We start from the raw sequence: 14,689 nt of genomic DNA, 5'->3' as shown, positions 1-14,689 counted from the left end.
TTAAAAAAAAACACATATTAAAAAATTAACAAAATTAAAAGGCTACCTACTGAATGGGAGAAGATATTTGCAAATGATATACCCAATAAGGGATTAATATCCAAAATATATAAAGAAGTTCTACAAGTCAACACACACAAAACCCCGCAAATAATCCAATTAAAAAATGGGCAGAAGACATATTTATGACATTATTCCAAAGAAGATGTACAGATAGCAGACACACAAAAAGATGGCTCAACATCACTTATCATCAGGGAAATGCAAATTCAAGTCACAATGAGATATCATTTTACACCTGTCAGAATGGGATAAAAAAAGACAAGAAATAACAAGACTTGGTAAAGATGTCTTGGGAATGTAAGTTGATGTAGTCACTGTGGAAAACAGTATAGAGTTTCCTCAAAAAATTAAAAATGGAAGTATCATACGATCCAGTAATTCCACTACTGGGTATTTATCCAAAGAAAATGAAATCACTAATTCAAAAAGATGTATGCCCCCTATGTTTATTGCAGCATCATTTATAACAGCCAACATATGGAAGCAACACAATTGTCTATCGATAGATAAATAGGTAAAGAAAATGTGGTATACTATAACAGATAGGCAAAAAATAAACAGAAAGGAATCCACATATGTCCTTAAAGAAAGCCATCAAGCTACAAGGGAAGAGAGCAAGAGAGGAAAGGAACAGAGAAGAACTACAAAAACAACCATAAAACAAGTAACAAAATGGCAATCAATAAATACTTTACCTATCTACCTACTTTACCTACTTACCTATCAATAAATACTTTACATATAAGGGGCCTAAATGCTCCAATCAAGACATAGGGTGACTAAATGGATAAGAAAACAAGGCCTACTACTTTATGATAAGGAGAACAATCCAAAAGAGACAAAACAACAATTGTAAGTATTTTTGCACCCAACAAAGCAACACCTAAGTATATAAAACAATGATTAACAGAGGTAAGGAAGCAATTCAGTAATATTGGGGGGACTTTAACACCTCACTTATATCAATGGATAGATCATACAGACAGAATATAAAAAAAGGAAACAATGGCTTTAAATGACACATTGGACCAGATAGACTTAATAGATATATTCAAAATATTTAATCCCAAAACAGCAGAATACACATTCTTTTCAAGTACACATGGAACATTCTCCAGAACAGATCACATGTTTGGCTGAAAATCAAGTCTCAATAAATTTAAAAAGATTGGCATAATTTCATGCATCTTTTCTGACCATGATGGTATGAAACTAGAAATCAATCACAAGAAAAAGTCTGGAAAGAATACAACTACACGGAGGTTAAATAACATGCTACCAAACAATGAATGGGTCGACCAAGAAATTAAAGACGAAATTAAATAATACATGCATACAAATGGAAATGAAAACACAAGGATCCAAAATCTTTGGGATGCAGAAAAAGCTGTTGTAAGAATGAAGATTGTAGTAACACAGGACTACCTCAAGAAGCAAGAAAAAAGTCAAACAACCTAAACTTACACATAAAGGAGCTAGAAAAAGAACAAACAAGAGCAAGAGAAGAAAGGAAATAATAAGGATTAAGACAGAAATAAATGAAATAGAAATTAAGAAACAATAGAACAGATCAATGAAACCAGGCTTATTCTTTGAAAAGATCAGTGAAATTGATAAACTTTTAGCCAGACTCATCAAAAAAATAAGAGAGAAAATGCAAGTAAATAAAATCAGAAATGAAGGAGGAGAAATAACAACTGACACCACACAGATAAAAATGATTATGAGAATATAATGAAAATTATATGCCTACAAATTGGACAACCTAGGAGAAATGGACTAAATTCCTAGAAACATATAACTTTACAAAACTGAATTGAGAAGAAATAGGACAGTTGAACAGACCAATTACTAGCAATGAAATTGAATCAGTAATAAAATACTCAAAAAGTCCAGGACCAGATGGCTTCACAGGTGAATTCTACCAAACATTTAAAGAAGAGTTAATACCTATTCTTCTCAGATTATTCCAAAAAATAGAAGAGGAAAGATGGTTTATGAGTCCAGCATTACTGATACCAAAACCAGATAAAGACACTACACAAAAGGAAAACTATAGGCCAATAATCCTGTTGAACATTGGTGCAAAAATCCTCAACAAAATGTTAGCAAACACTAATTTGAACAATTACAAGCACCCCTGTTTATTGCAGTACTTTTTACAATAAGATAGGGGAGCAACCCAAGTGTCCACTGATAGATGAATAGATAAAGGGGGTGTGGCATTTATACACACACACACACACACACACATAATAAAAAAAGATAAAGAGGATTAGGAGTGCACTTATTTTGGTGAGCACTGAGAAATGTATACAACTTTTGAATTATTGTACATCTGAAACTAATATAATTTTCTATGTTAATTATATGTGAATTAAAAAATGGAAAATGTGGGGTGTGTGTGTGTGCATGTGTGTGTGTGTAATAGAATATTATTCAGCCAAAAAAAATGAGAAGCTTGCCATTTCAACCACATAGATGGAAGTAGAGGATAAAATACTAACTGAAATAAGAGAAAAACAAATATCATATGATTTCTTTATATGTGGGATCTAGAAAAACAAATGAACAAACAAAAAAGCAGAAACAGACACATAAATACAGAGAAGAAATTGGTGGTTTCCAGAGTGGAAGGGGACAGTGTGATGGGCAAGATGGGTGAAGAGGAGTGGGAGATACAGGCTTCCAGGTATGGGATAAATAAGTCATGCAGATAAAAGGCATAGCATAGAGAATATAGTCAATTGTATTGTAATAGTGTTGTATGGTAAAAGGAAAAAAAAAAGTGTGTATAAGAACAATTGAAATCACTTGTGATCCATGATAAACAATGTTAATCCTTTGGTATGTTTCTCCCTAGACTTTTCCTATGTCTATGCTAAATACACACACACACACACACACACACACACACACACACATCTATCTATCTATCTATCTATCTATCTCAATATGTATGTAGATAGATTCTATTGTTAAAAAACTTGGCATCATTTATATTCTGGTTTCAGAGGGACCTTTTTTCTTAGTATGATTTCATAGATTTTTTAAAAATGTCATCGATATTATTACAATAATTTCTTGATGGCAGTTTGGTAATCTATCACACAGATAAAATGTTTATCCCTCTCACTTAGGATACGTAATTTATTTTCCCGCTTTCACTTATAAATAAATAAATGGCAAAACATAACTCTGCTTTCTTAAAATAAATTCATAGAAGTAGAATTGTTGGATTGAACAATTTTTTTCCCTTATGAATACATATTGCAAAATTTCCATCCTGGAATCTTATATTAGTTTACATGCTTAATAACTCTGTATAAGAAGTTTCATTTTTCTGTATCTTCATAAATATAGATATGTTTGTTTTGTAAATATTTGTCAATTTAATGGTGAAAAAGATATATTTTTTAGTTTAAAAGTTATAAGGTAGAATTTCGGTGAACTTTTTATAAGTCTTTTTTAGCTGTTTGCTTTTCTGCAATTCCTATCTTTTGCCTATTTTAAGCTATTTTTCTTATAAATTTGTTAGAGTGCTCTATCTTAGGTACTAAACCATTTTATTTTACTTTTGCAAATATTTTTCCTACTTTATGGTTTGCCTCTTACATGTATTTCAGATTAAAACACCTATTTTTTATGCTCCATCAGTCCTTCTTTTTCTTCATCGTTCACAAAACTTTCCAATTACAAAGTTTATATATATATATATATATATATATATATATATACACATATATACATATATACACACACACATGTATACACATGTACATATACACACATATGTATATATACATATATATGTATATATATATGTATATATGTATATATATACATATATATATATATGTATATACATATACATATATATTTCTAGTTTTCTTTTTGTTCCAAATTATTTGTTCTATTCTTGGACTTTTTATTCTATTTGTTCTGATCTTTCATATGTAAGATCTCCAGTATCGCTATTTTCCACTCCTTTATTCTATCCCTCTGCATTCTAAGAAGTGTCTCTATATTGAATAACACACTGATCTGCAGTGTTGATTCTGCTCCTGTTGCTGTGAAAAGACTTTCAAAATCAAGCCATGATATTTTTAATGTTCTTTCTTTATTAACGCAGGCAGTACATCTTTATTTCAATCAGCAGTCTTATCTCATCTTTTAGCTTTTACCCTCAGCATTAAACAGCACAAAGACTGTGCCATTTAAAATGTACTTCTATTTATTGTGGGAAATGTTTTGCAAATAATTTCTTGATGTCTTTTCCTTGGGAGTTTTTCCAAAGTCTTCTTTTTCCAATACAGAATTATTTCCTAGGTGCTACTGATCCTTGGTGAACAGAGGTTATGAGGGCCTGTCACTTGTCTCTAGTGTGTGAGGATTGGCCTTTGATCCTTTCATGGTATGTCTGAAAGCTTTCAGGATCTTCTGATCTGATTCCGTTTGTAGGACCATTTCAGTGGCCTGTGTAGGAGGTCTAAAACCCGGGTCCTTGGGCAGTTCCAGCAGAGAACATTTATTTCTTATTTATTTCTTCTGAGAATTTTAGTTGGTTCACTCTAGGTACAGGGAGTTTCTGTATCCAGCCTCCTTTCTGTGATAATAAGGAAAGATGCATCACTCTAGGAAAGAGTCCCAGTCATCAGAGGGAATCTTGCACACTTGTGGTTTTCTCTGTACTGAACCTTGACTTCCCAGTGAAGTTGTGCTCCAGCTTTTCCAGGGCTCAGCCCTGGGGCCCTCAACCTGGGAATGTTAAGTGGGGTTCTGCCAGGGTTGCCTTCTCCTTTTTCCTGAGAGATGGAGCCCATCTCACATCAGCCAGTCATTCTTGGGTAGCTGGGGAGTTAGACCCTTGGTATTTGTCGTCCTTCCCTTAAGTGGCTCTTCTTCACCCTAGAATGAGTAGAAACAGCTTAAAATTGGTGGCATGTGAGTATCACTCCTCTGTAATTATCAGTCTGTTCCAGGTTTTCCCTTTTTCTTTTAGGAAAAGGCTTATTTTAGCTGGTTTTTGGAAGAGGTATAATTAGATACCTATGATGAAATAAAATGGTGAAGACTTAACTAGGGAATCAGGAATGGATCTTAAAGCTTATTTGAAATAACACCTCTCCTGCCAGCCTCACAACTGTGATTTGAGGATAAAATGAAATGGTAAATGTCAAAGGGCTTTGAAGGCTGTTTGGAGCATTATGCAAATACTAAGTTGCTTTGTTATCTTCACATTTTATGAGACCAGAAATCAGTAGCCTTGCTGGAAGCAAATTTGAGTTGTGAATTTTTTAAGGGTATGTGATAATGGGAGATGGCTTTTTAGGTGAAGCACAAAGCCATTCTATTTCCATGTGGTCCACCCCCTTCTTTCACACAATACATCGGAAATAGAGGTTTGTCTTGTTCTTTATCCCCCCAAAGAGAAGGCTGGCCTGAATTTCCACTTTAGATGATTTCTTTGAGTGCCAAGAGATTGTTTCAGCCAAAGAAACTAATCTGCAGATAGGTCTGCCCCCTGCACAATGCCCAGCATCAGGGGCAAAGGCTTTAATTAAAATGGAAGAGTTGGTAATTTCTGACCTCTCTGGGAAGCTTAAAGTTGATGTGGTTTGAATGAAAGTAATGACTTTTACTTAAAATGCAAATATTAATGCGAGAACCAGGGACTGACTTTTGGTGCAAGCAAAAGAGATTGTAATTTCGTTTTCATGTCTTTTCCCTTAAAGAAATGGCCCTTTTCTTCCCTGACACTCTGTCATATGTACATTTAACATGTAAGGTCCTTTTGTCTCCTTGCATTTCCTTGCAGTTGGCAATTTGTCTTTTTAAACTCTTAAAAGCAGTGCATGTATGAGGTATTAATAAATTTGAAAAAGTCATAAGGATTTGCTTTTGTTGTTCATATTACTTGGATGACATAAATCTGTTTCAGAAGTCGCTTTCCTTCCAGGTTGGTTGTCTGGATGGCATTTGTGCCCTGTCTCCGTAGAGACTCCATTTGTACACAGGAAGTGGAAATGATCGCATTGTGAAAAGGACACATATTTACCATAACATTTGTATGTTCCCAGAGAAAGTTTTAATATTTAAAGTAATGCGTATTGCTCTTGGGCTAAGTAGTCTCATCTAATCAGCAAGTATTGCAGTGAAAAAAATCATGCATTTGAATGTTGATAAGATGTTAACGGGTAGCTGGAAATGTGGTCAATTATGCCAGTATATGAATATATGAGTATAAAAGCATTTCAGATCAGTGTGCTTTTTACTAATTACAGTCATTGTGAGTAGAAAGTATACTTATTGAGAAATTACAATGGCTTGAGCATTGTGAAGTTATTACTTTTATGTTAAGGGAAAATTGGTTGTAAAAATTAAAAAATGAAAACCATCCATACTTTCTCTACCCATGCTTGGTTTTCCACCTCTTACTTATATACTTACAAATATTTATATCATCTTAATCACAGTACACAAACAATTTTCAGTTTAGCATTTTCCGTTCAACATTCAGTATGTAGGAAGCACTTTTTCAATCTCCAACTGAACATAAGGGCATCCCGTGGCTACTTTAACCAGCCTCTTGTCCAACATGTAGCTACCTCCCTGAGTTGTTGTTTCTAGCTCAATGCTGCAATGAACATCTTTGCTCAAATCTAAGTTTAACATTTTGTGGAAATATTTTTGTTTGCTTGGTTTTAGAATAAATTGAAAGGACTGAGGTTACGATGTCAACTTTCAACCAATTTCTGTGGGTAAGGGGTTGAGAGGAGCCAAGTGGGGGAAGACGCTGTGGGTTACTCGGTATGCCCCACCTTGAGGTAGAGGTGAGTATGCCAGGAAAAAAGGAGAGGACTCACTAGCAGGGCTAGACCCTGAGCTGAGGCAGAGGAATTATAGGGGGCCTGAGAGCATTCTGGCAGCTGCCTCTTTCTCTTTCTCAACCAACATCATTTGGAAGTGGTGTTGGGTTTGAATCAGTCTAACTGGAAGGGTGGCTCCACACTCTTCTCACTGAGAAGTGGACTGCCTTTGGAGCTTTTACTGTCTGCCTGAAGCTAGGGTTGGCTTGTGGGTGGGAAAGGCATTGGACCCCGTTCAGGCAGCCCAGGAAAAGCTGCAGGAGGGCAGAGGCAATAAGGAAGAGCAGGCAATAGAGAAACAGAGAAATGATGAACTAGGATGTCTCTGCCATCATTCCTGAATGAGGTGGGATTTTCCAAAACACTGTTTTTCTTCACCCATACACAAGGACAAAGACAGTACCTGGAGGGCAGTCAGTCCTTCTGTCAAAATTAGAGGCTGGCAGAGCTGAGGAGAAAAACTGGCCTTTAATGAAGAAAATTGCTAATAAGACTCAAATCCCAACATCTCTCATCACTAATGGCTTTACAGCAGACTTATCATTTGCTTCCCTTTTCTTTTTAGCTAATGGGTTCTTACTAGTTTTGTCAAGCTGCAATTAAATAATCCAGTGAGCTCTGCCTTTGCTGGGAAGAATCTTTTGGAAAGAAATGTAGTATTTTAGCAAAGAGAAGAACTCCAACCATGAAACAGGCCACATTATGAGATTTCCAATTTGGCTGTGATTTTGTTGTCTGGGAATCCAGGGCTTTGAGTAGATTGATGGTGGTAGGTAATGTGATACATTCTTCTAAGGGAACAAATGAAACTTTGAAAGCCCACTTCCACTGGCTTTGAGCTCACACTGGTACTGCTTTGTCTTTTCACTAATTACCTGTCTGTTGTGCTTTTCTCCAGCCCAGGCTCTGTGTCCACATTCAGCATCCTGCAGGTGTTTAATTGTTCTTTTTTTCTCTTTTTGACTGTAGCAGTATTCTTAACTTTACCACTACTCCTTACCTCCAAAAAACTAACAAAACTGGAAACTGTATACAGATTTTAGTAATCAACATATTTATCTGCAAAAAACTGTACCAGTCTGCACTGCATCATTCTCAGAACCGTGCAGCAGCTGAACAATGCTGTTGAAATCATCTGGCACAGGTCCACATAGGTCTCTATTTCACTGTCCTACCAATCTCCCAGGCAAACAAGACTCCAGGTAACCCGTGATTAAAACTTATAATACAACCTGGAAATGGCTACAAATGTATTTCAAAATCACACTCCAGTACCTTTATATGTCTGTAATATCATTCATGTTCCATTAACAATTTTAAACCCATTTAAAGGCCTTGAAATTGTTCAAGGACTGTTTTAGAAGCATGGTTTTCTTGCTTTGGGCACAATAAGGGGATGAAAAATGTGATAAAGAAGGAAAATGAGACAGAGGGATTTATATCATATCCTGTAAACAAGTTGCAATTTGCCTTGCATTCTCCGAAAATCATTTTGCCTTTGTGGCTAATCCATGAAGGCAAACCATCATTGCAGGAGCTTGGCTGGGCCCCAACTGTAAGTAAAGGCAAAGCAGAACCAATGCCTGGAGAAGAAAGAAATCAGCCCTGAGCAAAGGAAAGGGATAGGTGATGGGAATTAGGTAGTGATAGATTCAAGGAGAATGCACATCAGAGCGGTACAGATTCAGAGTTCAGGATTGGTGCACTTGCTGGTGAGACACGTTAAGCATTATACGGACTGCAGTTTTTCATAGGTGCTGCCTCATTTGATTCTCACAGCAACCCTAATAAATATCACGTTCATTTTGTACACCGAGAAAAAGAAACTCATTTTAGCTATAAACAAATTAGACTGACTTGCTCAATATCACACAGCCAGATGGTGGTGGAGCTGCACTTGGGATCTGAACTTGTGACTGGTGGTGCTCTTTTCACTCTACCATCCTGCCACAGGTAGCAACTTGGGAGTTAAAACTGTAGGGTTCTTTAAAGGTGTGGGAAGTTCAGGTGGGCTCCCTGTTGAGCAAAGTAGTAGAAGAAAGATAGAACGAAGACGAGCTCAATTCTCCATGCTGGGTGTGGACCATTCAATACAGGCAGAAACCCATAGTCCTGCTGATCCTACAGGATGTGGAGCTTTATTTGTTCAACTGCTTTGCCTGCTTGCATGCAACTTGGGCTCTGATCAGTCCTCAGGCTTGCATATGATATCTTTTGTTTGCTTATGATATCTGACTTGGGAAGATCTCTTTTGATAGCTTATTAAGGAGGCTCTATCTAGCATGGGAGAACCAGAGATAAAGCCTTCTGTTGGAGATACTATGAGTGCCAACTCCCAGGAGGGGGTGGGGGGGCACTGTCCCAAGATCCTCATGTCAGGGAAGTGGGAGGGTGAGACAAGGCAGGGGATCTAAGATTTCCATCACAGTTGATCCTTGTATTGTTCTCTCTGCTGACCCATTCTTATTTTGAGGACAATTACAAATTACAAATTACAATTAATAAATATATTACGCACCCTACGCTTCAAGATCCCAGCGTTTTAACTTTAACTTTCTTCTTTAACTGTGTTTTCTAATCCTGAAATTATGTTGGCTTTGTAACTTTGGGCAAGTCACTAAACCTATGTGAAACTTCACCCCACGTAATTCTCAGGAGCGTGGGGAAGTGTTTTTAATGAAAGTACTACTTTGCACTTATGGTCACTGGCTAAGTTTCCAAGGGCTTAAAATGCTTTCTCTTTCATAGTATTTGCTTCTGCTTTTCCTTCCCAGAGTCGAAAACATGCAAGCAAAGTCCGACTGTATTACATGCTTCACCCCAGGGATGGCGGGTGTCCTGCCAAGAGGCTCCGGTCAGAAAATGTGAGTATCTGGCACTGTCCGATAACCTTAGATGATTTGTTCCATTTGCTAAGAACTTTGCAAGTCTAGGAAGTATAGTCATGTCCACCTTAGCAGAAAAGCTAAGTGAGTAGAAATTATTCTCAATTAAATACTACAGAAAATGTTACATGTAAGCAAGTGTTTTCCCTTTTTCCCGCCCAAACTTGCCAGTATGGTGTTGGAGAACTTTGTGATGATTCCACACTAGGGCAGAGCCAAGAAAGAATGTACAGAAGGAACAGAGAGCAGCTGGCTGAGGGAAGGCAGGAGCCATCAGAAGATAAACACAAGTAGGAAGGATGGCCTAAGGAGAAAACCTGCCAGAAATATCAGATACTTTGCTATTAACATATTTTATTTTTTCTTTGGTGTCTAAAACTGAATGCCAATTTGTTCCTTTGTAAATACTGTGCATATCTTGCAAATAAAAATACTGAGGGTTTTGATCAGTGCCCCTCTCCCTGAGGGAACATTTACTTGGGAATAAAATGACAATTAGGAAGTTGCTTTGAGGATGTAAGGTCAGAGCAAAGGGTTTACTTCAGCCAGGCCAAAGCAGGGACTGATAAAATAAATATTCCTTCCTCTCAGTAGGGCTTACTTTTCCTAATGAGTGGAATATTCATATCCGTCCATTGCAGAGGTCCTCTGTGATAAACACTGCAGATGAAACAGAAATCGCTTGTCCTTTGAGCACTGAGGAAGCTGCAGGCATAGAATTTATGCCCTACACTCTTGCTTATGCTTGTGATTCCTTTCTCCTTCTGCTGCCTTATAGATGACAGTCTTCTTTTCTTATTAAAAATTAATATATGATAATTGAAGACACTTGACAAGAACCACACTTGTGTGTTCTTCACAAGAGAAAAAGAGAGAACAAGAGAACTGTGGATGACCATGAGTAGTGAGCATCAGGGCTGGTGTTAACGAATTCCAAGCACGCCTCTTACATCGCACACGAGCTATTCATGCGCAGGCTAATCTGGAACACTGTGGAGTTGTCTTTATTGCCTTGGTGAAGCAGCATTTAGAGCTTATTAGAGGGAAAAGATGTCACAAAAACTTTTCAAGCTGCTAAGAAGTGGGACAGAGACTGGTTCTGTCAGCTCTTAGCCTTATGACCTTGGGCAAATAATTGATCTCTCTCAACCTGTTTCCTCAATGAGACTATAATAATCACCCTTTCCTCACTGGGCTTCTGTGAGGTGTACTGTTATATGCAAAGTACTGAGGAAAGAGAGATGAATAAGGCCCAGATTTGCCTTAAAGAAACTCAGAGTGGAGTGAGGGAGATCAACATTGTATAAAAAAATTGCTGTAATTGCACAATGTAGGTGTTTAAGATTCTACACAAAATCCCATGGAGACAAAGGGCAAGTTATCCATGCCAGGACGAGTTGCTCAGGGATGGTGTTACTGAGAGTTGGCATTTGAGGTGGGGACCTTGGGCTTGAATGGATGGTACCAGTTGGAGCGGGGGGGAGGAGACAGGTGCATTCTTGGGTGTATTCCTATCAAAATAACTTATTAAACCTCAGGAGAGTTGACCTGAGCCGGCTTTCATGTAGTCTAAGAATCTTGTAGCTACAGCAGAGTCCTGATTTCCATCTTTCCATTAGTGGAGAGGACAGAATTAGTTCCTTTCTCTGAAATTATTTAGCAATGATGCCCGTGTCACTTCATTCAGTAGCTTTTTCATGTCTTATCGTAATAGTCAAAAACAATAGGGTTCATATACATTTGACAATTAGCTCTTGGAACACAGATTATTTTCTATCTGCTCAAGTTCTAATCATGAATGTTGTACTTACTTATGTCTGAGCTCCTAGGGAGGGCTTGACTGGGCAGACAGAAGGGGGACACTGGGACTCAACTGGTGTTACTTGAGGACATGGTCTTTGCCATTCTGGTCAGACCCATGATTTACCCACTCAGGCCCTGGTTCTTCCAGTAGCACTGGGAATGATTTATGGAGCGGAAGATGTTTGGGTTTTTAGAGCAGGAATTATTTGCAAAGATTCTTTACCAAAGACCCCTTTGAGAACTTTTTCCTCTGGTGTATCCTGAGTTTTGAAAACTTGGATCTACTAATGGTCTATTTTTTTTAAATGTTTATTTATTTATTTTGCAAGAGTGGACGGAAGAGGCAGAGAGAGCGTATGTGTGGGTGTAAGCAGGGGAGGGGAAGAGAGGGAAGGAGAGAAAGAATCTCAAGCAGGCTCTGTGCTGTCAGTGCAGAGCCCAACATGGAGCTCTAACTCACAAACCATGAGATCATGACCTGAGCTGAAATCAAGAGTCAGACACTTCATCAACTGAGCCACCCAGCCATTCCTGCCAACAATTTATTTATTAAATCATATTCTATAGCTTTCTGTAATCGTAGTATAAGACCAAATCAGTAAGCAGGAAAAGCAACATACTTACTCTACTTTTTGAAAGAGATTGTTGATGATTTTATGAGGGTGTGTTTGTGCATACATTTCATAGGTAAATACATCATTTACCTTAGGCATTTTGACATGCTGGATATAGCATGGAAGCCACCCCAGTCCCTCACTGGGGCTGTGAAAGTTGAAACTGGTAATTATTTGGCCAACTTTCTTTTGTACAGACTCATACCTTAGGGTTGAAAGGCTTAATATGCAAATAAACAATGGCCAGCCATATGGAAATAGAACTTTGATACACCTGAAACTAATATAACATTGGGTTTCAACTACACTTTAACTAAAATAAATAAATAAACAAACAAACAAACAAATAAATAAATAAATGAAAATAGAACTTTGAACCATAACCTGTAGCAACCATCCTGGGAGTCCAACCCATTAGTATATAGAAACCAGCCCCGGAAGCCTGCCTAAGTTAAACTTATAGGAAGTCAGACCGTTATCTCTAGTAACAATCCAGGAAGCCAAACCATAACCCCTGTAACAATAGGCCCCAAATGGTCTGGACTTGATTAATACTTGATAGCTTTCCTAATTTTTGTCCCTGCTCCCGGTTTGGAACCAGCCAGAGAAAGCCAAATAGGCACTCCTAAACAATCACATAGGATGTCCACCTCTAGTTCGCCTACCTACAGCTTCCGCACACAAGCAGTCTCCAATCAGGGCATACCTGAGTCCTCCCCTTTATTCCATTACAAAGCTTTCCCACTTATCCGTTTGCCTTGGAGTCTTCTCCAAGGCAAGTGATGGTGACTGACATCCTTGCTCTAGTAAGCTCTAAATAAATAGCCTTTCTTTTTCTCATTTGGTTGGTCTTGTTTATTTCCACAGGGCTATAAAATGGGGATAAAAATAGCATCAGTGTACAGGTTTAGCATAAGGCCCAAATAAGATAACTTATTTATTCAGCACTTTATTTTCAAAGCTCTTTCTACCTGCATTATTATTATTGATTCCCTCTCCACAAATACCCTGTGTCTTAGAAGAATGTAACACTCTGTTCCAACTGCCTCTCCATCCTTGCACATCCTCCCCACTGCCCTGCTTCCTGGGGCTGTGACAGGTTTGTAGCCCAGTCTTGGCTGGAAATAGTTTCATGGCCACCCTGACTACCCAACAAAGTGAGTGACTTCCAAAAACAGAGAAAACTTGTTTCTGAGTCTCCAATCCCTGAATGCACCTGAACCTTGGCCCCACAGTGATCCCTAAAACTGATAGGGCTGATAAGTAATGGCAGCCATCCCTCCCTCCCTAGTTCTTAGCCCTCTGGGAATATGCAGTAACTCCAAATCTACATACAGATGAACACAAGTGCCTATGATTATTCCCAGGGTCAATTGACATTTCTACTCCAGGTTATTTGACTTTGTTGTTGCTTTTCAAAAACTTAAAATTCATTTCTGCCTCCTAACCTGGTACTTCCAGCTTTTTAAATTCCCCCTTCGTGTGCTTCAAATGCTTATTCGGATCTTCTATGTTTTTTTTTTTTTTTTTCCCCTGAAATCTTAGAGCAAGACATTTTCCTCCTGAGGCCACAGAGTAAAATTAAATGCGAAATAAATTGTTATAGTTGATTGCCTTAGAGAAATTTTCTGTAATCCTGTGAGCATTAGAGCCAAAAAGGAACGTAGAGCACATCTAGTTCATTGAGAGTCTCAGGTTTTCAAGATACTTTTTAGTATCTTCTCACTTGCTTTGGAAAAAAAAAAATGTCTACTTAAGAAACAACATTTTTAAGTAAAAGGATGATTTCATTTTACCTTTAATTTTATTCTGTAAGGATAAGTAACTGCCAACAAAAACCACCAGTCAGTATTAAGAACATAGTGTTTTTACATCGAGTTAATAGAATTCCTCCTAAGTGGAAAAACTTGACATTTGGTTGGTGTAATCAAGCTTCTCACTTTTAAACACTTACATGATTTCCTATAGGTCTGGAATATTCAGCAGAGCTGGAACACCTCCAGGATCAGTTTCATGGGTCCCTAAAATCCTGGGTTCCAGATCAGGAGGACTATCTAATCCGACTGTTTTGTGATGAAGGTGAAAAAAAGGTCCAAAGAAGTACCATGACTTGCCCAAATTGGTCAGGCCTGAGGCTGAGACCCTCCCTGCTTCCCTAAGTTCTATTCCTAGGCTTCTCCCACATATCTTGAAATTCTGTCTTATATTTAGACATTGAAGCCATTGCTGGGTCCAGAGCCAGAGAGCACTGCTGTTCTGGGGCAAAGTAATAATAGCTGGTGCTTAGCAGGTACCTCCTACTTATATTCTAAATGCTTTACATACATTAACACATTTAATCCTCACTCCTGTATAGGGTGGAAACTATCATTATCCCCACTTTACAGAAAAGTAAACTGAAATAGAGAAATTAAGTCACTTGACTCTGGTCATACCGCTGGCAAGTGGCAAAGAC

General features: G+C 37.9%; 1 protein-coding gene across 1 annotated transcript in view; it reads left to right on the top strand.

The window, feature by feature from the left end:
* The window catches only part of ZMAT4 (zinc finger matrin-type 4), a 248,482-nt gene that overhangs the window by 48,297 nt on the left and 185,496 nt on the right, over positions 1 to 14,689 (top strand). Inside the window, exon 2 of the mRNA XM_049630076.1 lies at positions 9,707 to 9,796. Within this exon, the coding sequence (XP_049486033.1) occupies positions 9,707 to 9,796 (90 nt within the window). The remainder of the gene's footprint in view (positions 1 to 9,706; positions 9,797 to 14,689) is intronic.

The sequence above is a fragment of the Panthera uncia genome, chromosome B1 (genome assembly GCF_023721935.1).
Source record: "Panthera uncia isolate 11264 chromosome B1, Puncia_PCG_1.0, whole genome shotgun sequence".
Classification (NCBI taxonomy): Eukaryota; Metazoa; Chordata; class Mammalia; order Carnivora; family Felidae; genus Panthera; species Panthera uncia.
Note: the sequence above shows the minus strand (reverse complement) of the source record. Positions and strands in the feature narration are given on the sequence as shown.